Source organism: Neomonachus schauinslandi, chromosome 4 (genome assembly GCF_002201575.2).
Source record: "Neomonachus schauinslandi chromosome 4, ASM220157v2, whole genome shotgun sequence".
Taxonomy (NCBI): domain Eukaryota; kingdom Metazoa; phylum Chordata; class Mammalia; order Carnivora; family Phocidae; genus Neomonachus; species Neomonachus schauinslandi.
In genome coordinates this window covers 99,711,691-99,736,609 of record NC_058406.1, presented here as the reverse complement: position 1 = coordinate 99,736,609, position 24,919 = coordinate 99,711,691, and the positions used below count along the sequence as shown (strand labels likewise).

The following is a 24,919-nucleotide window of genomic DNA, read 5'->3' as shown; positions in this document are numbered from 1 at the left end:
GGTGTTCATGCCATTTAAATTTAATGGTTGATGGTGATATGACTGAGTTCAATATTTGCCATCTTGTGTTTTACTTTATCTTTTTCCTTCTCTTTCCATTTCCCCCTCTTTTTTTGCCTTCTTTTGGGATAATGGAGCATTTTTATGATTACATTTTATTTCTTCACTGGCATATTAATTATATTCTTTTTTTTTTTCTTTTGGTGGTGGTGGTTTTGGGTTTGCAGTATGCAACTTTAACTCATTACCATCAACTATACCGCTTTGTATAGCACATAAAAACCTTACAACAGTATACTTATATTTTCACTCCTGCCCTCTGTTCTATTATTGTCATATATATTATAATAAATGCCCAAAAATATTATTTTTGCTTCAAATGGTCAATTTTTTAAGAGATGTAAAAATAAATTAACAGTATTTATATTTAACAACATATTTATAGTTTCTGGTGTTTTTCATTCTTTTGTGTGGATCTGCATTTTGTCAAGTATCATTTTCCTTCAGCCTGAAGAAATTCATTTAATAATTCTTGTAGTGCTTATCTCCTAGTGATTAAATCTTTCTGCTTTTCTGTGTCTGAAAACGTTTTTATTTTGCCTTAGTTTTCAAAGATATTTTCATAGGGAGTAGAATTCTAAGTTGACTTTTCCCTCAGCACTTTCAAGTCATCCTTCCATTGTTTTCTACCTTACATTATTTCTGAGGAGCAATCTGCAATAATTCTTGTATTTGTTTCTTTATATGTTATTTTCTCTCCTTTGGCTGTTTTTAAGGTATTTTCTTTCCACTGATTTTTAGCAGTTTGACTCTAATGCCCCTTATTGTTCTTCATGTTTATTTTTTGGGGGGTTCATTGACCTTTTTGGATATATGGGTCCAAATTTGGAAAATATTCAAGCACTGTTTTTTCAAAACCTTTTTGCTCCCCTTTACAAATTTCATCATACATCTTTTAGGTGGCTTGAAGTTGTCTCTCTTTCATCAATACTCTATTTTATTTATTTTTTTAGAGTTTTTTTTTTCCCTCAGTGCTTCAATTTAGGTAATTTTATTATATGAAGATATTTTGATATATCTTCAAGTTCACTAGTCATTTCCTCTGTAGTATTTTGTTTGCTGTTAATCCCATCCAGTATATATTTTTTCTCTTCATTGTATTTTTATCTCTAGAAGTTTGATTTGAATCTTTCTTATGCCTTTATCTCTTTCCTTGTCATGTTCGTGCTTTCAGTTCTCTTTCTTGAACATACAGAGTATATTTATCATAGTTGTTTTATTGTCCTCACATTAATTCTACCATATGGGAAATTCCTAGGTCTGTTTCTATTGTTGACTTTTTTTTTTTAAGATTTTATTTATTTATTTGAGAGAGAGAGAATGAGAGACAGAGAGCAGGAGAGGGAGGAGGGTCAGAGGGAGAAGCAGACTCCCCGCTGAGCAGGGAGCCCGATGTGGGACTCGATCCCGGGACTCCAGAATCATGACGTGAGCCGAAGGCAGTTGCTTAACCAACTGAGCCAGGTGCCCTATTGTTGACTTTTATCTTCATCATAAGTTATATTTCTTGCTTCTTTGCCTACCTGGTAATTTTTTATTGGATGCTAGACTTTTTTTTTTTTTTTTTAAGATTTTTTTATTTATTTATTCATGAGAGACAGAGAGAGAGAGAGGCAGAGGGAGAAGCAGGCTCCCAAGGAGGAGGGAGCCCGATGTGGGACTCGATCCCAGGACCCTGGGATCATGACCTGAGCCGAAGGCAGACGCTTAACCATCTGAGCCACCCAGGCGCCCGATGCTAGACTTTTTAAAAAAATCTTTAGAATATTTTCAAGCTTTGTTTAAGGATCATTTGGAAACAGTTTGATCTTTTTGGTCTTTTCTTCAGGGTTTGTTAGGTCCAGAACAGCCTTTAGTCTAGGACTAAAATGGCTCACTACTGAGATAGTACTTTCTGAGGATCCTACTTAGTGCTTAGTTAGGAGGTCTTTTCATTTTGACTGTCATGAACATTAGCTATTCTCAGCCTAGTGTAAACTCTTGGGATTGTTCTGCTTATGTCTTTCTGGTGGTTCTTTCCTCGGCTTTGATAGTGTCATCACATGCATGTGATATACTCAGTTACTTATCAGTACTAACCACTTATCAGTACTCAGTTACTTCTGTGGTGATTAAATCATTAAACTTCAAACAAGGTTATCACAATGGGTTAAGAATAATGGCACCTAATTCACAGCATATATAATTTCAGATCACCATATGGATGGCACCAAACTAGGTCCTGGCAGTGCCATGGTAGATAAAACCCAGTGTTTACATTCATGAAACTCATAGTCTATTGGCAAAGAAAGCTATGCAGACAAATTGAACATTGTGTAGCAAATAGTGAAGAAAAATATGTCCACAGCAGTTGGTGGAGAAATTTAGGGGAGTGGGATCAAATTATTTGGATTTCTTTTCCATGTTAATTATTTTATCAGTCAAAATTTTCAGTATTTAAAATCTTTCCTATTGGAAGTAAAGCTAGCAATATTTATAATTAATTTAAAATAGTTCAGTAAGTTATGGTGAGTTTCCTGAAAGATGCTATGGAAATTACAGTGTGCTATGCACTGTGGATAAGAAGGGATAATATGATTTTTACAATTTTTCCAGTCAAGATTGCAGATGAGCCTTAGAGTGGAATTAGCCTAGTAGATGGTTAAGGTTTTAAATAAGCCTCTTATCAAATCGGGGTTACATTACCCACCTGATGTTTAGTTCTCTTTTTATGTAGATGACCTGTCTTTGCAATTATACTTTAAGGTCCTTAAGAGCAGGAGCTAACTCATTTTTCTTGTTCTAATATGTCATCTATATTTCAGAGGACTGTGCCATAGAGTAGCTCAAAATTTGTTGATTAATTGCTGTGAGCCTAAAGTGTTCTAAGATTAAGCTGTGTGATATATAAAATTTTTTTAAATGTTTCCTCATTCTGCCTAAATCAAGAAAACAAAAACAAACAGGAAAGAGAAGAGGGAAGGAATGGAAATGAAAGATGAAGGGAGGGAAAAGATAGGAAAGACAGATCAGCACAGGGGGCTGCTTAGTATATATCCTATCCTACGTCACCCACTCCCATCACCACATACACCTTTTGAAAATTGTTACTGATATTTTTGAGATTCTGTGTATTGGGAGCACATATTTGATTAGCAAATGTGGGGGACCGTTGTAAGTTTTAGCACTCTTAATTTTGCAAAACTCCTAGTGGTGTATGCATAGTTCATTCCAATTATCAAACAGGTTAAGAATCTCAGGCAAGTGTTATTGCATTCATTTTTGTAAATGGGGGAGTCAAGGCAAAATAGATGTAAAGAAAAGTACAAATAGAGAAAAGTCGGAATTGTTACTGTTCTTAGTATGACTCAGTTCAGGTCACTCACCTTTATAGGTCTAAGATTAAATTGATGCTATAGTTCAGAGCTCTAATTCTTGTGTGTAATGACTTAGATCCTTGCCAGAATGGAGGTTCCTGTGTAGATGGAGTGAATACTTTCTCCTGCCTGTGCCATCCTGGCTTTATTGGGGATAAGTGTCAGACAGACATGAATGAGTGTCTGAGTGAACCCTGTAAGAATGGAGGGACCTGCTCTGACTATGTCAACAGTTACACTTGCAAGTGCCAGTCGGGATTTGATGGAGTCCACTGTGAGAACAACATCGACGAGTGCACTGAGAGGTGAGCAATCCATACACTCAGCCACCAGTGTCTTATGGGGAAAAGGGAGAAAGGAGAGAAAACTACAGAGCACATTGCTGTGGTTGCAGGGGGCAGGGTAAGGTATGCACCTGGGTCCCATTCCATCGTCTTCTATTGCCTACTTCCTGATTCCCTGTAGATGTGTAGTTAGTAGGTCAAAGGTCAGAGGTTGAAAGGCTTAGTGGGATGGACCATCATTTATTTCTAATGCTTAGGGAACAGGAAGAGTTATAATTCTGTTCCATTCTCCTCTTGGTCCCTTGTTCATTTCAGTTGACATTTTAAAAAATTCCTATTTTTTTGCACATTTGTCATCACTCTTTGGTAATTTCTAGGTGTTTTTTTTTTTTTCAAGTTTATTCTGTTTCTCTTTCAGAAAGAAATCTAGAGTCAAGAGCTACTTATTTAGCACTTTTCTTATAAATTAAATTGACTTAGGGATAAAATGAAATGTATACATGGAAAACCACAGGACTCGGTAAAACCTGGAAACCTTCACTTTCTCTGGGAATCTCTAATAAACTCAGCCTTTTATATACTCCTGTAACCTTTTCGGTTGTAGACATGAAACTGAGACTCAGGCTGATTGACACCCAGTCTAATTTGGAAAAAGAAAATTTACTAGATCTAGGAGTTTAAGATGCTCAGGAGTATTTGCCTCTGTAATGTGTTAGATTCTAGGAACCCGACTTTTTAAAATAGCAGGTCAGAGGAACCAGATTACACAGCTGGCATTGCTCTCTCTGCTTCTCAGCTCCTGTTTCAATGGTGGCACCTGTGTCGACGGGATTAACTCCTTCTCTTGCTTGTGCCCTGTGGGCTTCACTGGCCCCTTCTGCCTCCATGAGATCAATGAATGCAACTCTCATCCATGCCTAAATGAAGGAATATGTGTTGACGGCCTGGGTACCTACCGCTGCACCTGCCCCTTGGGCTACACAGGGAAAAACTGTCAGGTAATTAAATTTCAGCCCACTCAGCTCCCTCAGAGTAGCTGAATATTACACTATTTTTCTTCTAAGCAGAATAAACCCCTCCTAAACAAGGAAGTTCTGGCTCTCAGGGGGCTTGTCTCTGAGATAAATCTGCCTAACTTCTTAGTAGCTGGTAGATTCCAAAATGGTGACACTGGCAAGATTATACAGATTAACAAGCATGAGATGGTTGTAACAGGCTAACCAAGAACTGCAGAGAAATACATGTGGGAAATAAGTGCATAGATAGTATTTATGTTGGAAATGCAAAAAGGGAAATAAAGAACAGTCTAAGTAAAGTCTTTAAAGGTCAGATACAGGGGCGCCTGGGTGGCTCAGTTGGTTAAGCAACTGCCTTCGGCTCAGGTCATGATCCTGGAGTCCCAGGATCGAGTCCCGCATCGGGCTCCCTGCTCAGCAAGGGGTCTGCTTCTCTCTCTGACCCTCCTCTCTCTCATCCTCTCTCTCTCTCTCTCTCAATAAAATAAAAAAAAATATATTTAAAAAAAAAAAAAAAAAAAAAAAGGTCAGATACAGTATTTGAAGGGATAATAATAATAATTATTATGTCTTGCAGTGTTGTAACACTAGTCACATGTCTTTTAAATTCAAATATGTAAATATGGATTTTTATAGACCCTCAGAGCCAACTAGGGCAGCCTTTCATTTCATGAAAGAAGAAACTTGAGTCCCAAAGGGGGCAAAGTAACCTTTCCAAGGCTGCATACCAAACAGCATTGTATTTATTTATTTTTATTTTTTTAATTATTTGAGAGAGAGAGAACGAACGATTGGGGGGGAGGGTCAGAGGGACAAGCAGATTCCCCACTGAGCCGGACATGGAGCCCGATGCGAACATGGAGCCCCATGCAGGGATTGATCCCAGGACCCTGAGATCATGACCTGAGCTGAAGTCAGATGCTGACTGAGCCATCCAGGCGCCCCACATTGTATTTAATTTTATGCTATATTTACCTCTTAAACAATGCTAGAATGATAGAATAACAGAACTCCAAAGAATTTAGGACTAAGTGGCCAAATTTAACTAGCCTTACAGGGTGCACTTCAGTTAGGCTTTGGCTATATTGGACATGCAATAACTACCTCTGCGTATTAAATTAAACAGTTTGATGCTGATTCTGTGGATCAGAAGTACATTCTTCCTTGGGCTCTTGCTCATTCTCACAGTATGAGGTTACATGTACCAGGGAGTGCTCCACCCATACCCACTGGCCCCTTCTTTCACAAACACTCCATGAGTGTGACCTTGCTCTCCCCAGGGGTCAGGTCACCACATGCGAGTTACAGAGAAAGGGACTAGTCTGCTCATACTCTGCCTTATGTTTTTCATAGGCCTGATTTTCTCCCCTGTAAGTAAGCTCTATGACAGCTTTTAGGTTTATTACCGGGCTTTAAGTCCTTTTGCTCGTAACCACCGTGGACAGATTTGATTGAGACCCACGTAGATTTCTTCCACAGGATTAGCACAGGTGTTATGAACCTTCTGACAGCTGTAATTTCTTTCTTTCTGGCTGTTACAGGTCTGGACATAATCATAACACAGGGAATAACTTAAACTATTAGGCTCCCTCAAATTCTTAAACTTCTGTGGTAAGAACTTCTTAAATAGCAGAGCTAAGAAGAATTAGACTCTATAAAATGGTTGGATTACCTGAGAACATTGGACTATTTTAAGACTTGGCTGAGGGCTCCTTTTTTTAATTAGTGTGCTTTCCTTTGATTCTTAAAATGCAGTGTGACTTATTTTCTTCTTTTCTGATATTTGGATGTTGATGTATCCTTCTGTTTCAGACCCTGGTGAACCTCTGTAGTCGGTCTCCATGTAAAAACAAAGGTACTTGCATTCAGGAAAAAGCAGAGTCCCGGTGCCTGTGCCCATCTGGATGGGCTGGTGCTTACTGTGATGTGCCCAATGTGTCCTGTGAGGTGGCGGCCTTCCACAGAGGTGAGCTCCGCCTCCTCAGGCTCCAGGGTCACTCAGTAGTGGCCAACTGGCAGCGTTTTAGGACGGGTATTATTACCTTGGGAAGAACAGACAGTGGTGGGTGGGCAAGGCTCTACGAAAGGGTCTGAGATGGGAGGTGAAAAGGCAGAGGCACACGCTTAGAGATTCCAAAAAGAAATGTCTGTAAAATGAAATGAAGGCATATTCTACTTTTAGGACTTATTTCTTTTCTTTTCTTTGTTTTTTTTTTTTTTTTTAAGATTTATTTATTTATTTTAGAGAGAGAGAGCAAGAGAGCGGGGGTCGGGGAGGGGAGGGTGGAGAGGGAGAGAGAGAATCTCAAGCGGACTCCATGCTCAGCATGGGCTCCATCCCACAACCCTGAGATCACTACCCCTCCCGAAGTCAAGAGTTGGACGCCTAACGGAGCTACCCAGGCACTCCAGGGCTGGCTTATTTTCAATATAAATCTGGTGCTGAGGGCCATGAACTAGGTAAGAACACAGTTAGTTGGTCTGAACCTGACAGGTCGTGTGCTCTTCTGTGATGTTTCTTCCTCTTCTGGGTTTCCTAGGGGTGTCCACTGACCACCTGTGCCAGCACTCTGGCATCTGCATCAATGCTGGCAATTCGCATCACTGCCAGTGCCCCCTGGGCTACACCGGGAGCTACTGTGAGGAGCAGCTTGATGAGTGCTCGTCCAACCCCTGCCAGCACGGAGCCACCTGCAGGGACTTCATCGGCGGGTACAGATGTGAGGTAGGATGAGCAGGCAGAGGTTAGGGGCCTCCCAAAGATGGCACAACTATTGTGAGCACTAGCATACTGAAGTTCACTGCTTATGACTTATTTTTACAATTGATAGACTTTTTTTTTTAAGCAATCACCATTATATTGTCTACCAACCACCGTTGGTTTCAGCCCCCTTGGTAATAAGTTCACATGGCTCCAGTAAGGTACTTTTATAGAGATCTGGGACCATCTCAGTCGCATAGAGTTGCCTCCGGGTTCAGAGCCAGCATTCACTGCCAGAGTGCATTTCACAGGCCAGCCGCTCCGTGCTGGGACTTCGCTGAATAGCAGCTGAGATAGGAGAAGCCACTTTGAGGTGTGTCCCGAAGTTGCTTAGCCTGTTCCGTGTAGCATCACACTAAGTATGACATGTATATATTTGAGGAAATGTGTGTCTGTTAAGGAACATGTCACTGTCTTCCTGATAGCTGGGCTGATAATGGGTAGAGCAAGATGTTAACAAAACACCAGAGTCTTGAATTTGACACCAATTCAAGCCACCCAGGAACACTGAGAAAAACTTTACTTCTCATAAATGAGCTAAAGATGGCCTCTTTATATTGGCTCCACAGTTACTCCTTCACAGTGGGCTGGGACCTGTTAGTTCAAAAGCCACCAGTGCCAAACTCAAATTTTTACACAGCCAGTTTTTCTAAAAATAGCCTTTATAAAGCAGATTTTTAGCCATGTAGAGCCTTTCTGCTTTGCATATTCTGCAAAACAGCACCCAATATCTGCAAGCCATAGGTAAGCCCCAGGACATAAAGACCCCAAGCCAGTGCTGCCCTTCAGAGCAAAGGCAGGTACAGCCTGGCTGTACCAAACATGTAAGCCCCCTCTCTGTTACCCCTTCCCTTGGAATTCACTTGCCATCCTCTCCTTACCCACCTCTCCACTCTGGACAGCCTCATGCTGTGAGGGATGCCCTCACATGCAAACCTGTCAAAGCATTGCCCAGTAAAGCCACTTCATGGTCAGGGTCTTTTTCCTTGATCAGCCCTGAAATTCCTCAACCCTCCACATCTACGACATTAGCTAACACGGCCCCTCTCCCATCTCAACCAGTTTCTCATACACATGTGCGGTTTCCTGAATCTAGAGATCAATAAATGCAGTGTGTTTACTACTGTCCACACGTACCGTTGGACTGAGTCATAGGGTCCTCATCGCATACCAAGGAATGCATATTTTAAAGATGGGAATACCTGCGTTGAGGAGCGATGAAAGTTTTGCATAGGCGTCAGTTCTGAAATATCCCTCAGAATGTTGAGTCCTTGCCTTTGGGTTATAAAGTGGCTTTTCAGCTGGAAGATGTAAATGTCAGTATGCTGTAAGTTGGCCCTGCACAGGACGATTGGTAGAGCGTGTGATGGTGCTGGGTGGGGGCAGGGGGTGGGCAGAGGTATACACCAACCTTCCAGGTCTCATTTGCTGTGGTGGTCTATTTCCAACAATGGTCCAATGTTTCTTCCCTTTTGCTTGTTCCTGTCAGTGTGTCCCAGGGTATCAGGGCGTCAATTGCGAGTATGAAGTAGATGAGTGCCAGAATCAGCCATGCCAGAACGGGGGCACCTGTGTCGACCTTGTGAACCACTTCAAGTGCTCCTGTCCACCAGGCACTCGAGGTATGAAGTCAGCCCTGCCCATCTTCATCTAGGGCATTTTCTTAAGTTATAAATCCATTTTTAGTACAGAGGAGGTTTTAAAAAATTAACCATTTAGTTCTGGATTCTGGTAACTCAGGCCATTTCATGTTCTCAGTTCTGTCTGGTTGTTGTTGACATTTTTTTTTATGAACATATAATGTATTATTTGTTTCAGGGGTACAGGTCTGTGATTCATCAGTCTTACACAATTCACAGCCCTCACCATAGCACATACCCTCCTCAATGTCCATCACCCAGCCACCCCATTCCCCCACCCCCTTCTACTGCAGCAACCCTCAGTTTGTTTCCCGAGATTAAGAGTCTCTTATGGTTTGTCTCTCTCTCTGGTTTCTTCTTGTTTTATTTTTCCCTCCCTTGCCTTCTGATCCTCTGCCTTGTTTCTCATCTTATGTTCCATGAAACACAGAATGTGGAAATGATGCTGTGTTGCAACAAAATTGGCCTGGTTAGCAAGATTTCTTGGTGCTTCAAGGGAAAATAACTAGTGGTCTCTTGAATAAATAATTCACATTTACTAGCTTGTGTATTTTTTTAAACTTGCCAAGTATTGCCTCCATAAGGTGGGGGAATGAATGAAATGAAAATATTTGCCTATTTTCATAAGCCCAGGGGAGGAAGCTGATGGCCTAAGGCTATAACTAAGAATTGCAGTAAAGCCTATGGAGTCCAACCCTAGACTGAATGATGGGGCATCAGTCTACTGTGGGCATTGCCCCTGCCTCCAAACAATTTTCTGGAGAGAGCTTGGAGTATTGTTTGTTAGAAGAGATGTAGTTATAACCGTTCTGAGCAGCCTGTAAAAAGAAAAAAGCTGAGGCCATCCACAATGGTGAGAAATTCATCTCAGTGTCAAAGAGAATAGAATGTCAGGGAAGTATTTACACTCTCTTAGACCTTTGTGCCAGTGAACTTTGATAATTTACCTTCCTTGAGTTCGCGGTTTGGCTAAATTAAAATAGGAGAGTACCCCATTAATAGGATAGTTATCAAGCAATGAAGTTAAAGAGGAAGAGAAAACTCAAGAGAAACAGCCTTTAAATATTTGAAGATTTATCCTGTGAAAAGGGGAGTTGTTCTCTGCTCTAGAAATCAATAGTTGAAAGAGAAGTAGAAGTGATTTTGATTCATTATTAGTTTGCTCCTTTTAATAATTTTACTGTTTAGGACAAGCTCCAATTCTGGTGGTAGCAGATTAAACCTCAGATCTCAGTGGCTTAACACAACGATGGTATTTTTGTCACTCAAAGTCTGAGTGTCTCTCTCTGTATTTTAGATATGAAGTTGCAAGCACTTGGCCTCCAAGCAGAGGAGGAGGGACAGACTTGTAGGGTCATGCAGGCTCTCCCTGCCTCAGGCTGGACATGACACCCATCATTATTGCTCATAGTACATTGGCCAGAATTAGTAAAATGGTCTCACTCTGACTCCAGGGGAGACTGGGAATATGGGAGAGCCCATGGATATTCATTGTACGCTAAGATTTCTGCGGTACCCTAAATGTTTTATGAATTACAGTTGTCAGTCCTAGAATGGACCATTTCATAAGGCAACAAAAGTTCTCTCTTCTGTTGGTTAAGGATGGCTTAAACAATAGTTTTGCTATTAGTATTGACAGTCTTTTTCAATACTTTGAATATATCATCCTACTGCTTTTTGACCTCCAGGTTTTTGTTTTTGTCTTTTAATGAGAAATCAGCTGTTAATCTTATTGAGGATCCCTTGTGTGTGATAAGTTGCTTCTCCCTTGATGCTTTCAAAATGCTCTCTTTGTCTTTGTCTTTTGACCTTGTGGTTATGATATGTGTAGGTATGGATCTCTTTGAGTTTATCATGCTTAGAATTCATTGAGTTATCATACTATGTGTGCTTGGTTAGGTATGTAAAGTGGTATTTATTTCTCCTGGCTTGACTTCTCTGGCCATTGGTGAACCTTCAGGAGACTGTCAAATCCCATAGATTCATTGTGAGAGTTATCACAATGATTGTTTTTATGTCAGTACTCCTGAGCTTTGGATCTTGGCTTGGGGGCACCTCCGGTTCCAGGTCAAGGGCTAATTGTTCAGCATATCCTTACTACTTTGCTTCAGGCTGAGGTTGAGCTCATTCTCACTCAATAGGTCTGTCTATTACTGCTGGTTCCATTCTGATGGGATTCATCTGTATTCATTTTACTAGCAGCCCCTAAATACCAAATATTCTGTGTAAGTGGGATCACAAACTGGGTTTGTTTTTTACTGTCTTGTTTTTGATTTAGTTTGTAAATAGGTAATATATGCACATGTCCCAAATTTTATACATAGACACACACACACACACTTAAATACATACACATGTAGCAAAAGCATAAAGTGAAAATTCTCTTTCCATTCCCCTTCCCTATACCTAGTTCTCCCTCTCCCACAAACAAGTTACCTCTACTTCATTTTACTTTCTTGTGTATCTTCTAGGTTTTTTTTTTATGTGTCCTTCAGAATTTCTTTATGTATATAGAAGTCATATACAAAGGTATTTTTATTTACCCCACTTCTTACTCTGAAGATAGGGTATTAGATAAACTCTTGTGCTTGATTTTTTTTTTTTTTTTACTTAATTGGAGATGTTTCCGTATCAGTTTATAGAACCTCCTTAATCTTTTTCATCCTGTAGAATTTTGAGCATAGTATATTCAACCAGTGTCCTAGTGATAAAACTTTGGGTTTCTTGCATGTGTATATTTGTAGATAAATTTTCAGAAATGGAATTGCTGGATTAGAGAATTATGTGCATTTATAATTTTGATTGATATTGCTGATTCATAGCGTTTGACTATACTGGCTTCTTTTCAGTGAGGATGAATGTAGTCTCATCTATGAGTCGTTTGGTTTTCCTCTTTCAGTGGTTTCTCTGTATCTCTATCCTTTTTTCCCTATTACATTGTTCATCTTAATATTTTACAGAGATTAATTATGATACAAAATATTCTCAAATATTTTTTGTCTTTGATTTTCCTTATGATTTTTTTCATGCAGAGCTTTTTATTTTTATTCTTTTTTAAGATTTATTTATTTATTTTAGAGAGAGAGAGAGCAGGGAGAGGGGTGGAGGGAGAGGGAGAGAGTGAATCTAGAAGCAGACTCTATGCTGAACGTAGAGCCCAAGTGGGGCTCGATCTTAGGACCCCAAGATCATGACTTGAGCTGAAACCAGGAGTCGGATGCTCAACTGACTGAGCCACCCAGGCACCCCTGGAGCTTTTTCTTTTCTTTTTTTTTTTTTTAAGATTTTATTTATTTATTTGACAGAGAGACAGCAAGAGAGGGAACACAAGCAGGGGGAGTGGGAGAGGGAGAAGCAGGCTTCCCGCTGAGCGGGGAGCCCGACGCGGGGCTCAATCCCAGGATCCTGGGATTATGACCTGAGCTGAAGGCAGACGCCTAACGACTGAGCCACCCAGGTGCCCCTGGAGCTTTTTCTTTTTAATCAGATTGGATTTATCAGCCTTTTTTTAATGGCTTCTGGATTTTGAATCCTAGTCAGCAACACCTTCTACACTCTAAGATTATAAAGGAATTCTCCCATATTTTCTTCAAGTACTAGAATACTGGAGCACTTTTTCCATATGGCTACTAATTTGCCCCAACACAATTTACTGAATATTTGATCTATACAATAATTTGAGATGGCAGCTTTATCAAATTCTAAATTCCCTTGTGTATTTGGGTGTTATTCTGAACTTTTTTTTCTTTATTGTTCTGTTAATTTATCAATACCACTCTGTTTTAATTAATTAATTTAATTTTCCAGACTGTGGTTATAGTTTATTTTTTCATATAACTTTAGAATCAGATTGTCTATTAAAAAATCCTGGTGGCATTTTTTATGGGGGTCACATTAAATTTATGAATCTGTGTAAGGAAAGCTGACATCTTTACAATGAGGAGTCTTCCTAACCAAATCGTAACATCTTTTCATTTATTCATACCTCCTTTTGTGCCTTTCAGGGCTATTTTAAAGTTTTCATATAGGTATAGTACATTTCTTTTTAAGATTATTCCTATATTTGTCTCTTGCTATTGCTATTGAAAATGAGGTCTTTTCTTCCTTTTTTTTTTTTTTAAGATTTTATTTATTTATTTGAGAGAGAGCATGAGCAGGGGTGAGGGGAAGAGAGAGAGAGAGAGGGACAAGTAGGCTCCCTGCTGAGCACAGAGCCCGAGGTAGGGCTCTGTCCCAGGACCCTGGATCATGACCTGAGCCAAAGTCAGACACTTAACCTACTGAGCCACCCAGGAGCCCTCTTTTTCCTTTTTAATAGTCTTGCTTATATTAGTGTATGCTACAAATTTAAGTGGCAAGAATACGAACTGTTTTCCTTTCTTTTGTAATTTTTTTTTTTGAAAGATTTTATTGATTTATTTGACACAGAGAGAGAGACAGCTAGAGAGGGAACACAAGTGGGGGGAATGGGAGAAGCAGGCTCCCAGCTGAGCAGGGAGCCCGATGCGGGGCTCGATCCCAGGACCCTGGGATCATGACCTGAGCCGAAGGCAGATGCTTAACAACTGAACCACCCAGGCGCCCCAATCTTTTGTAATTTTTTGAATCATTCATAGAATCATCTCTAGAATTGTCATTGATTTCTTTTGTACTCTAAAAAATATTTACAGATGTTCATACTAGATGGCTCATTTACATCTATAGTACATTAAATGATTTCTATTTTAAATGGAATAACCTTTGAGCTCTCAACAGGATATTTTCCCTACAGTTTTTAAAAATAAGAAACTAGTACACTTATTTTACAGGAAAAAAAGTCAATGGTCTAAAACTTAAATATATCACTCAAAATTTAGTTCCAGTTCTTACCAATATTTTTACATACTTATAATCTATGTGTTGATTGTGATAGTCTCTTTTGAACTGTTTTTATAGTTTGAGTAAAAGGAATAAATTAATGAAAAGTTGCTGGGTCTCCCAGATGGGGCAGATAATGCTGGCTCCTGCCCAGGGGACTGCTTTGGTGGGTTGTGTGGGAGAGTACCTGTGAAGCCCTGAGCATATTCTTTCCTTGGCTCTTACTGGTCACCAGGAGGGTGGCAGCTTCGCCCTGCCTGACCTAAGAGGTTCCGTCGCAGATTGAGACATGTAACCTGAATAAGTGCAAAGTGCCAACAAGGGTGTCTCTCTTTGGCTGGAAAGCCAGCGTTCCAAAGAATGCCATCCATTCTCTGTCTCTTCTCTCTTTTCTCCAGGCCTGCTTTGTGAAGAGAACATTGATGACTGTGCCGGGGGTCCCCACTGCCTTAATGGTGGTCAATGTGTGGACAGGATTGGGGGCTACAGTTGTCGCTGCTTGCCTGGCTTTGCCGGAGAGCGGTGTGAGGGGGACATCAACGAGTGCCTCTCGAGCCCCTGTAGCTCTGAGGGCAGCCTGGACTGCATCCAGCTGACCAACGACTACCTGTGTGTCTGCCGCAACGCCTTCACTGGTGAGAGCCTCGCCAGCACCCTCAGCACTCTGCCTCGGAGGGACCTTGAGAGAGGAAATTGGGCCCCATATGTCACGTCCCGGACCCAAGTGAACCTTTTTTCTTACATAGGAAAAACTAGACCAGCTTAATTCAGAGCCCAGTTTTTCCTTAGGTCTGTGCTTTATGGATGTTATAGTCCATCTCTGTCTTTTTTGTTTTTCCTGGGATACTTTCTCTTTTGTTATACACTGATGATATCATACTGTAGCAGAAATACGAAAAAAGAAGTAGAATGTTGGGAGTGGTTGAGCAAAATAACAGTTTTTAATTGGGGCAAAATACACATAACATAAAGTGTACCATCTTAACCACTTTTAAGTGTACAGTTTAGTGGTATTAAATACATTCACATTGCTGGGCTGCCAACACCAAATCCATCCACAGAACTCTTTCATCTGAGGAAAATAATGTCTTGTGTTCAGAAACCATGCATCTGTTCTGGTTTCACCACCTGTCTCCTTTGGCACGTAATGACCTGAGTTACTGGGTGGTCACTGCCACGGTGACCTTCTTTCCATCTCTGGGACCCAGGGAGGATTAGGATCTTCTAGGTCACCTAAGGGGAGGAGGTCTGACTTGGGTGTGTTTAAGCAAAGACCAGTTCATGAGAGTATATACTAGAAAACTACAGAGGTGTGACCTCTCAGCACAGCCAGGAGTTGGCCATGTCCCAGTCTCTTCTCAAGCTTCCTCTTTTTCATCACAGATCATGAGGATGACCAAGTCCTGCCTCAGAATGGGGGCTTGTCATAGGCACTTATTAGTTGTTTCTGAAGATGGACAGCTTGGTGACTTCGGGGGACTACAGTAGTATCTAACAGTGGCGGTGTCCTCAGATACTCAGACGTCTGCCTGGCATTTCTGGAGTCCTTCCAGACTATGCTGTAGTAGTATTTCTTGGGAGTCAGATAATAGGCTACAGTAGTCTCCTTAGTAATAATTTGGCAAGTTGGACTCTGCTATTTTGTGAGCCCATCTCTAGACTTCCTTCCTTCCAATTTTAAAGATACGTTACCTTTAAGAACTTTGGTAATTTATGAAGAATGGGAGGGAGTTTGCACTATGGAAGATACCTGGATGCGATAGCAAAAGAGGAACAGTGCATTACGAACGTCATAGCTACTGAGGCAATGCTGGACACAAAGAGTGTGAACAGTCTGTCCTGCAGCCTCATATTAGCCATGAGGTGCTTGGGAAGCCAGAGAAGCAAAACTGACTGCTATTGCCTTGGAGGCTTCCTTTACCAGGAAACCCTGACAAGCACTTACAAAGAAAGGGGGAAACAGGAAGGAAGGACTGAAGACCACCTTGAATTAGGGTCCCACCACCGGGAAGTAGTGGTGATGCGTTGTCCACACTTGTGATGGAAAAGAATGCCTCGAGCTCCTTGGTTGTAATTATTGCGGGATGCGGTTGCTGAGATGAACGCTGGGGGGCGGTCTGTCCCGGAGCCCCATGCCCATGTGACGGCTGCTCTTGGGCTGTGGCTGCCGATGTGATTTGAAGAGTCAGGCAACTGTAACCCTTGCCTCTTAACTCTGGCCAAAACTATGCCTGTTTTAATTTCCTTTTGAAAGCCCCTCCTCTTCCCTTGGGCAGCGGCTGCGCTCCGGGTGGGCCCATCTCCTGCTGTTTGCCGGGGGGGCGCCCAGGTGTGTCTCTGGGTCTCCCCCTCGGCCCCATTTGCTTACTTCACTTTATCCTGCAGCGGTGGCCTCGGGATGCCCTCTGTTTTAGAACTGCCTCTAGAGGAAATTAACTCTGGAAAAATTAAGCTGTATTTTAAAGCAGTGCTGATCAGATTACAGAATGGCTAGAAAATGACTGAAAAGAGAGTTTATGGATGAAAATTCTCTGTAAGCTACCAGTCACCACTTGGATGTGTTGGCCCGGTGTAGCCTCTCCTATGAAGTTGACAGCTTTAACAAAATGCACTGAACTGTTTTGGTAAATGTTTCTTTTGGCTTATGAAAGCTAAAAGTATCTTCAAAAAAATAAAAAAGCTGAGGTGTCCTTTTCTTTTTCTTCTCTTCTCTTTTTTCTTTCTTTTGGTCGGATTAGAATGATTTTTCACGTCCCTTTCCATCCTGTTTTGTGAATCTGTTGGGGATGTGTGCCCCGTGTACTTATTGTGTGGGCAAGGCAGATGGGGGTATTGGCCTGAGCCAGTGGCGGTCCAGTGAGTGCTTTCCTCATCTTCTCATGTTCCCTTGGGCTTAGGACCCAGCTCACACCTCTTGCCCCATCCCTCACCACTTGGCCAGCTCCTGTCCCAGCAGCACTCTGTTCAGTAATGTGCAGTTACTACTTCTGCCTTTTAAAACTCCTTTCCATTTTCTGCTTGGAGGTCGTCACTGTGAAACTTTCGTCGATGTGTGTCCCCAGATGCCTTGCCTGAATGGGGGGACTTGTGCTGTGGCCAGCAACATGCCCGATGGTTTCATTTGTCGTTGTCCCCTGGTAAGTGCCATGTTGTCTATTTAAGGGGCATGCTCTTTTTCATACAGTCTGGACAAAGCTGAGATTAAACCTGGTTTTTCCACACTCTATCTGGAACTTTCTTGGTGGGGAGATTTATTAATTTTGGCTCCTTCACAAAAAAGTGCTGGAGTTTCCTCCCATTTAAAGCTGTTAAGATACGCCCAGAAACAGTGAGCTCCCTAAATCTGTGACTCTCAGTCTTTAGAAGCACTAAGAGAAATCCACGGGAATTGGTGGAATGTTCCCTTGAAAACAAGACTAGGGTCTCTGGCTTCTGGGTGTGCCGGAGGGTAGTCTTGCCTCCCAGACTGGGGCAGTGTTGGTCGGAAATGCTGCTCTGCTTACATTCCTTAGCAGGGACTATTGGGGAGCAAGCTGCTTGTTACACTAGAAGGAAGCCTATTTTTAGCCATTTGCTGTGCAAACTCTTTGGCCTCTGTCAGAGGCTAAAACCTCCCTAAAATAGAGATCCCTATGTGTGAGGACATACCAAAAGGAAACCTGGGCAGTCACCTTGGTCTGGCTGAGCAGGAAGTAGAAGGATAAAATGACATGGAAAGCTTTTTAAATGCGCCAGACTCCTGAAATAACGTCCCCCTCCCCTGCCCCAAAGCCATTATATGAGTGGTCTAAGGACAGCTAGGGAAGCTGCTTATAGATAACAGTGTCATCTGAGTCTTATCCCACCTATGACCTGTGGCTTTAATTTCCGGAAGTGAGCTCTTAACCTGAGAGAATTCTGCATTCATCCCATGGAACCTTCATCCCTGACCTTAGGTTGGCTTGAAGAGGCTTCTTCCTAGAACGTGGTGCAGGAGGCCACGTGGAAGGATCTTAGCCATGTGTCTAATCTTTCTCTTTCTGGAGGTGTGGCAGAGAAGGGATTGGGAGGAGAAACTTGGCCCACTGTCCTCATTCGTTCACTGATTTCCACAGGGATTCTCCGGGGCAAGATGCCAGAGCAGCTGTGGACAAGTGAAGTGCAGGAGAGGGGAGCAGTGTGTGCACACAGCCTCAGGACCCCGCTGCTTCTGCCCCAACCCCCAGGACTGCGAATCAGGCTGTGCCAGTAGCCCCTGCCAGCATGGGGGTAGCTGCTATCCTCAGCGCCAGCCTCCTTACTACTCTTGCCAGTGTGCTCCACCGTTCTGGGGCAGCCGCTGTGAACTTTACACGGCCCCCACCAGCACTCCTCCTGCCACCTGCCTGAGCCAGTACTGTGCCGACAAAGCTCGGGACGGCGTCTGCGATGAGGCCTGCAACAGCCATGCCTGCCAGTGGGATGGGGGTGACTGTTCCCTGACCATGGAGAACCCCTGGGCCAACTGCTCTTCCCCACTTCCCTGCTGGGATTACATCAACAACCAGTGTGATGAGCTGTGCAACACAGCCGAGTGCCTTTTTGACAATTTTGAATGCCAGGGGAACAGCAAGACATGCAAGTAAGAGTCCAGGGTCCCCAGAAGCTGAGGGAGACTATCACTAACACACCTCAGTTCCTCGTTCTTGCTCCTAACCACTCCAGGGCTTCAGCCCAAGCTGCCTCTGCTTTTCAGACTGGTGCTCTGAGGCCCTCTTCCTGGTGTCAGCCTTGCCCCGCCGCACGCTGCCCTGTGCTCTCCCTTGCTGACAGAGGTCCAGGAATGCTCGTGCACGGCCACCCTCTCTCTGCCTCTCTCTGCATTCTTACCTGCTGCTCTCACGACCTCCTAGGGGAAATAACTTTTGGAAGTGGTGTTACCCATTCCCAGGCAGCCTCTCACACCTGCCTGCAGGATGAATGGAAAGGTCTGTACCTCTCTCTGTTCACCCCATTCCTTTCTTTTAGACAGGGTTTCCCCATCTAGATTTATCAGGAAGCAGAAGCCAGATCAGGCCACTTAACCCTCCTGGTCGTTACTGTGGCAGTTACAAGGTGCTTTATGGTTAAAGAGCAACTTTCCTTTTAGCTGTCCCATTTAATTTAACCTCAGTGAGCTCTCAACAACCTTATGAGGCATAGGTACTGTTAATGGTCTTTCCCAGGTGAGGGAACTGAGACCTGGGAGGTTAGAGAACTTGCCAGAGCACATACAGCTATTGCTGACTCCCAAGCTCTTCATTGAGCCAGTGTGGCAAGTTGTACCAATGGCATAACTATCAAGGGGTGGGAGTGGGGAGGAGAGTGGAGATGAAATGGTTTGTGCATTGTTTAGGTTTGGGGACTCAATTTCCTTTTCCCAGTATTTGAAAGCGGCTGTATGTGCTCTGGCACAAATTTAAATCTGGTCTCCTGTATGGGACACACCTCTCCCAACCTACCTTCCAGAGCTAAGATTCAGTCTTGTTTGGGAAGGAAATGGGCCATATTGACATGGTCCTCTGCAGAGCCCTGATGGTTCAGTTCCTGGAGGCAACTTTTACTTCCAAAAGCTCATTGTTAACTCAATAGGGATACTGGATAAAAAAAGAGAGGAAGCGTGTACCTGGTTGATTTTTGTTTCAGGTATGCAGCTTTGCTTACAAATCTGACTTAACAATTGTTGATTACCAGCTGCCTGCCTGGGGGGCTGTAAGCCCATGCAGCATAGGGGGCACAGTGTTGTTTCTCCTTTGAGGAGCACTCACTGATATTGAGTGGTGTAGATGATATGCAGTCTATGCTGTCGGGGATAGGAGATTTGACAAAGGGACCTGATTTGGACCACAGAAGATAGGTGGGAAAAGCTACAGTAGTTCCAAGTAGAAAACCAAATAGCGCCGCAGTCTATTCTGAACTGTTTCCTTGTTCTCTCCCTCTTCTGATTCCCCCTGCCTAGGTATGACAAATACTGTGCAGACCACTTCAAAGACAACCATTGTGACCAGGGATGCAACAGTGAGGAGTGCGGCTGGGACGGGCTGGACTGTGCTGCCGACCGGCCAGAGAACCTGGCAGAGGGGACCCTGGTTATAGTGGTGCTCATGCCCCCGGAGCAGCTGCTCCAGGACGCCCGTAGCTTCTTGCGGGCGCTGGGCACCCTGCTCCATACCAACCTGCACATTAAACGGGACTCGCAAGGGGCACTCATGGTCTACCCCTATTATGGTGAGAAGTCAGCTGCCATGAAGAAGCAAAGGATGACTCGCAGGTCCCTTCCTGATGATCAAGAACAGGAGGTGGCTGGGTAGGTTTTTGGTTTCTAGACCTCTTGAAGCTTAATTCTTAACTTCTTAAAGCTTGTAAAGCTAAATACTTTGATACACAGAAGAAGGCGTAACTGAACCTATAAAAATGTAGGGCTCAGACAAGTAGAACAGCCCACCAAGTACAACAAACCCGTTTGCCGGTACGTGTGTTTAAGGGTAAAGGCTTACCTTGGTCTTGGTATCCTGAGAGGTGCGTCGGAGCAAGCAGAAGGCAGGATGTCAGGGAGGTCTCCTCAGATGCCAGAATCCATAACCCTTTGCCTCGGTTGCCTCAGATCCGTTTAGAACTGACTCTTCTTTTATAGTAATCATTGCCTTTTGTTCAAGGCCCTGCATTTATCATAGAAGTCTCTTTAGTAATCTTGAATCGTTCTGTCATTGCACCCCACTATTTGTTGGTGTATCCCACAACTTTCAACTCTATAGCTAGCTAGGATCCAGATGCAGAGACAAAGGAGAATAAGGACCAGCTTTACCCGCTTTCCTCACTTCGTCTTGTGTTGCCTCAGTCAGAAGGTGCAGACTCAGCCAGGCCAAGGAAGGTGAGACATAGTCCAAGTGGGAATTAGTGGTTAGGATCTAGGGACAGGATCTTAATTTCTGAGATCTTTCGGAGGCACCCTCACAGAGCTGGAGAGCCCAGTGCTGAAGGTGAGGAGGGAAGGCTCAGGTAATCCTTTTTAACTTCACTTGCTTAACTGACCCCCTTATGTTTTACTCACCATTTCCCTTTTTCCTCTTTTTCCTTGGCATCCCACAGCTCTAAGGTATTTCTGGAAATTGACAACCGCCAGTGTGTTCAAGATTCAGACCAGTGTTTCAAGAACACAGATGCAGCAGCAGCTCTTCTGGCTTCTCATGCCATCCAGGGGACCCTGTCCTACCCTCTGGTGTCTGTCGTCAGTGAGTAGCACTGGTGTTAAGGGGAAAGTTTGGGGTAGGGGAGGCGTTACTTGGGGGCAGTGAGAAAAGGGCACACTTTTCAATGTGCAGCTCTGTTTTTTAGGACTGGTGAGGTCAATCAGTCCATGTCTTCTAAATGAATTTGGTGCTAATGCTGCGAGATTTATTCAGCACTTTCCCTGTCCCTCTGCACTTCCAGGTGAATCTCTGACTCCAAAACGCACTCAGCTTCTCTATCTACTTGCTGTGGCTGTTGTCATTATCCTGTTCATTATCCTGCTGGGAGTTATCATGGCGAAACGAAAGCGTAAGCATGGCTCCCTCTGGCTGCCTGAAGGTTTCACCCTTCGCCGAGACTCCAGCAATCACAAGCGTCGTGAGCCAGTGGGACAGGATGCCGTGGGGCTGAAGTAAGATGGTTTGCCAACAAACTACTATTCACAGTAGTAATAAGCAGGGATAAATCAGAAAGGAGATCTTGTTGAATTATGATTTTAAATTTCAAGCTCTGGCCACACCACATTACCACACTTGACCATGATTCTGAATTCCTGCTGAATGACTATGAAATAATAGAGTCTGGATGCTTCTGTTTGGTACATACTCAAGCGGTGGTGCTCAGCTTTGTTGAGGCACACTTTTGTTGTAATCTCTTGATCCATGGGAAAGGAAAGGATGTTTACTGAGGCAATGGGACATAAAATACTGCCCATCCTTTCTGGGCCAAGGCCCCTGAAAGTCTTTGAGGATGGTCATGGAAGAAGTATTAAAAACCACTATATTAGTTTATGATATAACCTCTGCTGTTGTTTTTCCCCTTCTTAATCTTGTCCTATCAGAAATCTCTCAGTGCAAGTCTCAGAGGCTAACCTAATTGGCTCTGGAACAAGTGAACATTGGGTTGATGATGAAGGGCCCCAACCAAAGAAAGCCAAGGTAAGCTGGCCATGGTAGAACCACCATTGTCAGTCACTATCTGGTCACATTTCAGATTTCTGTCCTTTGGTATCCAGAGTGAATGGGAGAAAAGGTTGGTAATCTTTATATGCTACCCAGGCAATGGCTACCCCTGGCTGTCATGAAAGGCAGAAATCGTTAGGTCCTCAATGGCCTTAGGTTTCCTCCATATGTGTTTCAATAAGACCTCTTTAAAAATAATAAAACAAACATGCTTCCTTCCTTAAGAATCATGCTGATGATAGCCAGATAAGAACTGATGTGTATAAAAAGCGATTTCCTTTGTGGCTAGATCTCTCCCTTATCCTCTTTGGATGCTCCTTCTGGAAAGGAAGGTGCAATTACACAGTGGAAGAAAGGCAGTGACCATTGAGTTTGGAGGTTCTGCATCCTGAGCCCAGGAAATTAAAACCATATAGACATAAGAGGTAGATCAGGCTAAAGCTGATGTGGAAAAGGAGACAGTCCATCGATAGCTATACATGACTGGGATATGCATATATCCATGATATTCTAAAGCAGCTTGAAGATAGGCATGCTTGAGGAATACAGGGATGCAATAACAGATGATGGTTAAGTACATTGCTTTAGTTACAATCAGAACTGAATTCAGATCCAAAACTCTACTACTTGGTAGCTAGAAAATTACTTAACCTCTTTGTACCTAATTGTCATTATCTGTAAAATAGGGAATTCTTGTGAAGATGAAATATGGCAATATGTGTGAAGCATCCTACCCATTTTCTATCACAGTAAATATTCAATGAAAGGTAGCTGCTTTTTAAGTTATGATAGTAATTATTGCCCAACAAATATTTCCCTGGGTGCTTGCTGTGCTCTGGGCCCTGTGTTAAGTACTGGGAAGTGGTATTAAATAAGGCATGTTTCCTGTTCTCATGGAACTTACTGTCTAGTGGTAGGGAGTGCCTTGTAAGCACTTAACACATAGTCAGTTAAGTAGAGGTAAGCAGGGGGTGCTTTTTGGGACCCACCAGAGGAATTAAAGTCCAGTTCTATTTGAAGGCTAGGTAGGAGTTAGACAAGACTTGGGAGAGGATATGGCAGACAGAGGGGACAACCCAGGCAGAAGTCCAGAAGCAAGGAAGTGGTGCTTTGGGGATCTGCAGATAGCATATTTGGTAGGCAAAATAGATAGCATGTTAAGGCTGAAGCCTGGAGTTTGGGATGGGGAGGTTGGGAGAGTTGTACAGGAGAGGGTGACAGGAACCACTTTCAGCTGGTGTGGATGATGCCCTGGAGGGTGAGTAGAAGGAGAGAGAAGTGGACAGAAGACTCCGGACTAGCTCCTTGTGCTCAGTTCCTAATAGAGGGGCCAGGTCAACAGGGAGTACTGTTTTCCCCTGTCAGGCTGAAGATGAGGCTTTGCTCCCAGAGGAAGATGATGCCATCGACCGACGTCCATGGACACAGCAGCACCTTGAGGCTGCAGATATCCGCAGGACACCATCGCTGGCGCTCACTCCTCCACAGGCGGAGCAGGAGGTGGATGTGCTGGACGTGAATGTCCGTGGCCCAGGTCAGCACCCACAAGCCTCCCCCTTTCCCTCTACCATGCCTGCCCTTGGTTCTGGGTTTTGCCTGTGTTGGCCCCTCTTGGTGATATGCCCCCTGCCAATTGCACAGACTAAATCAGCCTGAGGAAATGAATGCTTAGGGAATACAGGCATGCAGAAATTGGAAACCTATGTGAGAAGAAGGGAAGGATTTCACATTGCCTCACGTACAGCATGCTTGGGAATAGATAGGCTGATTATATGGGAAAGATTTTAGTAGGATAGAAAAACAATATCCCAGGGGCGCCTGGGTGGCTCAGTCGTTAAGCGTCTGCCTTCGGCTCGGGTCATGATCCCGGGGTCCTGGGATCGAGCCCCACGTCGGGCTCCCTGCTCCGCGGGAGGCCTGCTTCTCCCTCTCCCACTCCCCCTGCTTGTGTTCCCTCTCTCACTGTGTCTCTCTCTGTCAGATAAATAAATAAAATCTTTAAAAAAAAAAAAAAGAAAAAGAAAAAGAATATCCCAAAGCAGAGGGATAGAAAATTAGTTTAGTTGATACCTTAGTGCATATCATTCTATTAATACTGGACATTTTAAAATGTGGCCCAATTTAAAGTAACAGTGCACTTAGGAACTTAAACAGGAAGCCTTGTTTAACTTAGAGGAGAGCCCCAGCTTAAAAAGACTCTTACTTTCCCATTACTCTTCACAGAAAGGACATTATCAGAGGAAAAATCGGTGGCAGATGTAAAACTAATTGCCAATTACCACAAGAAGCCCAGGGATTTTTATTTTCCCCCATAAGAATAACTTTATTCAAACGGAACTATTCCAATAGTTGGGCTAATGGAACATTAATGTCCTTCTCCTCCTTGAATACTTTTTGGAAAATTCCTTTCTTATAGATGGGTGCACCCCATTGATGCTGGCTTCTCTCCGAGGAGGCAGCTCAGATATGAGCGATGAAGATGAAGATGGAGAGGACTCTTCTGCCAACATCATCACAGACTTGGTCTACCAGGGTGCCAGCCTGCAGGCCCAGACAGACCGGACCGGTGAGATGGCGCTGCACCTTGCAGCCCGCTACTCGAGGGCTGATGCTGCCAAGCGTCTCCTGGATGCAGGTGCGGACGCCAACGCGCAGGACAACATGGGCCGCTGCCCTCTCCATGCTGCAGTGGCAGCTGACGCCCAGGGGGTCTTCCAGGTAAAGAACAGGAGTAGGGCTGATTCCCTGTGGATCTA

At 43.4% G+C, this 24,919-nt stretch overlaps 1 protein-coding gene across 2 annotated transcripts in view; it reads left to right on the top strand.

Annotated features, from left to right (window-relative positions):
• NOTCH2 (notch receptor 2) overlaps window positions 1–24,919 on the top strand; it is a 183,094-nt gene that overhangs the window by 150,753 nt on the left and 7,422 nt on the right. For both annotated transcript variants that reach the window (XM_044914597.1, XM_021690191.2), the window contains 14 exons: window positions 3,493–3,721; window positions 4,497–4,698; window positions 6,529–6,682; window positions 7,257–7,441; window positions 8,967–9,099; window positions 14,373–14,609; window positions 16,999–17,111; window positions 18,069–18,574; window positions 19,931–20,278; window positions 21,061–21,203; window positions 21,403–21,613; window positions 22,043–22,139; window positions 23,529–23,697; window positions 24,580–24,881. In XM_044914597.1, the coding sequence (XP_044770532.1) occupies window positions 3,493–3,721; window positions 4,497–4,698; window positions 6,529–6,682; window positions 7,257–7,441; window positions 8,967–9,099; window positions 14,373–14,609; window positions 16,999–17,111; window positions 18,069–18,574; window positions 19,931–20,278; window positions 21,061–21,203; window positions 21,403–21,613; window positions 22,043–22,139; window positions 23,529–23,697; window positions 24,580–24,881 (3,029 nt within the window). The remainder of the gene's footprint in view (window positions 1–3,492; window positions 3,722–4,496; window positions 4,699–6,528; window positions 6,683–7,256; window positions 7,442–8,966; window positions 9,100–14,372; window positions 14,610–16,998; window positions 17,112–18,068; window positions 18,575–19,930; window positions 20,279–21,060; window positions 21,204–21,402; window positions 21,614–22,042; window positions 22,140–23,528; window positions 23,698–24,579; window positions 24,882–24,919) is intronic.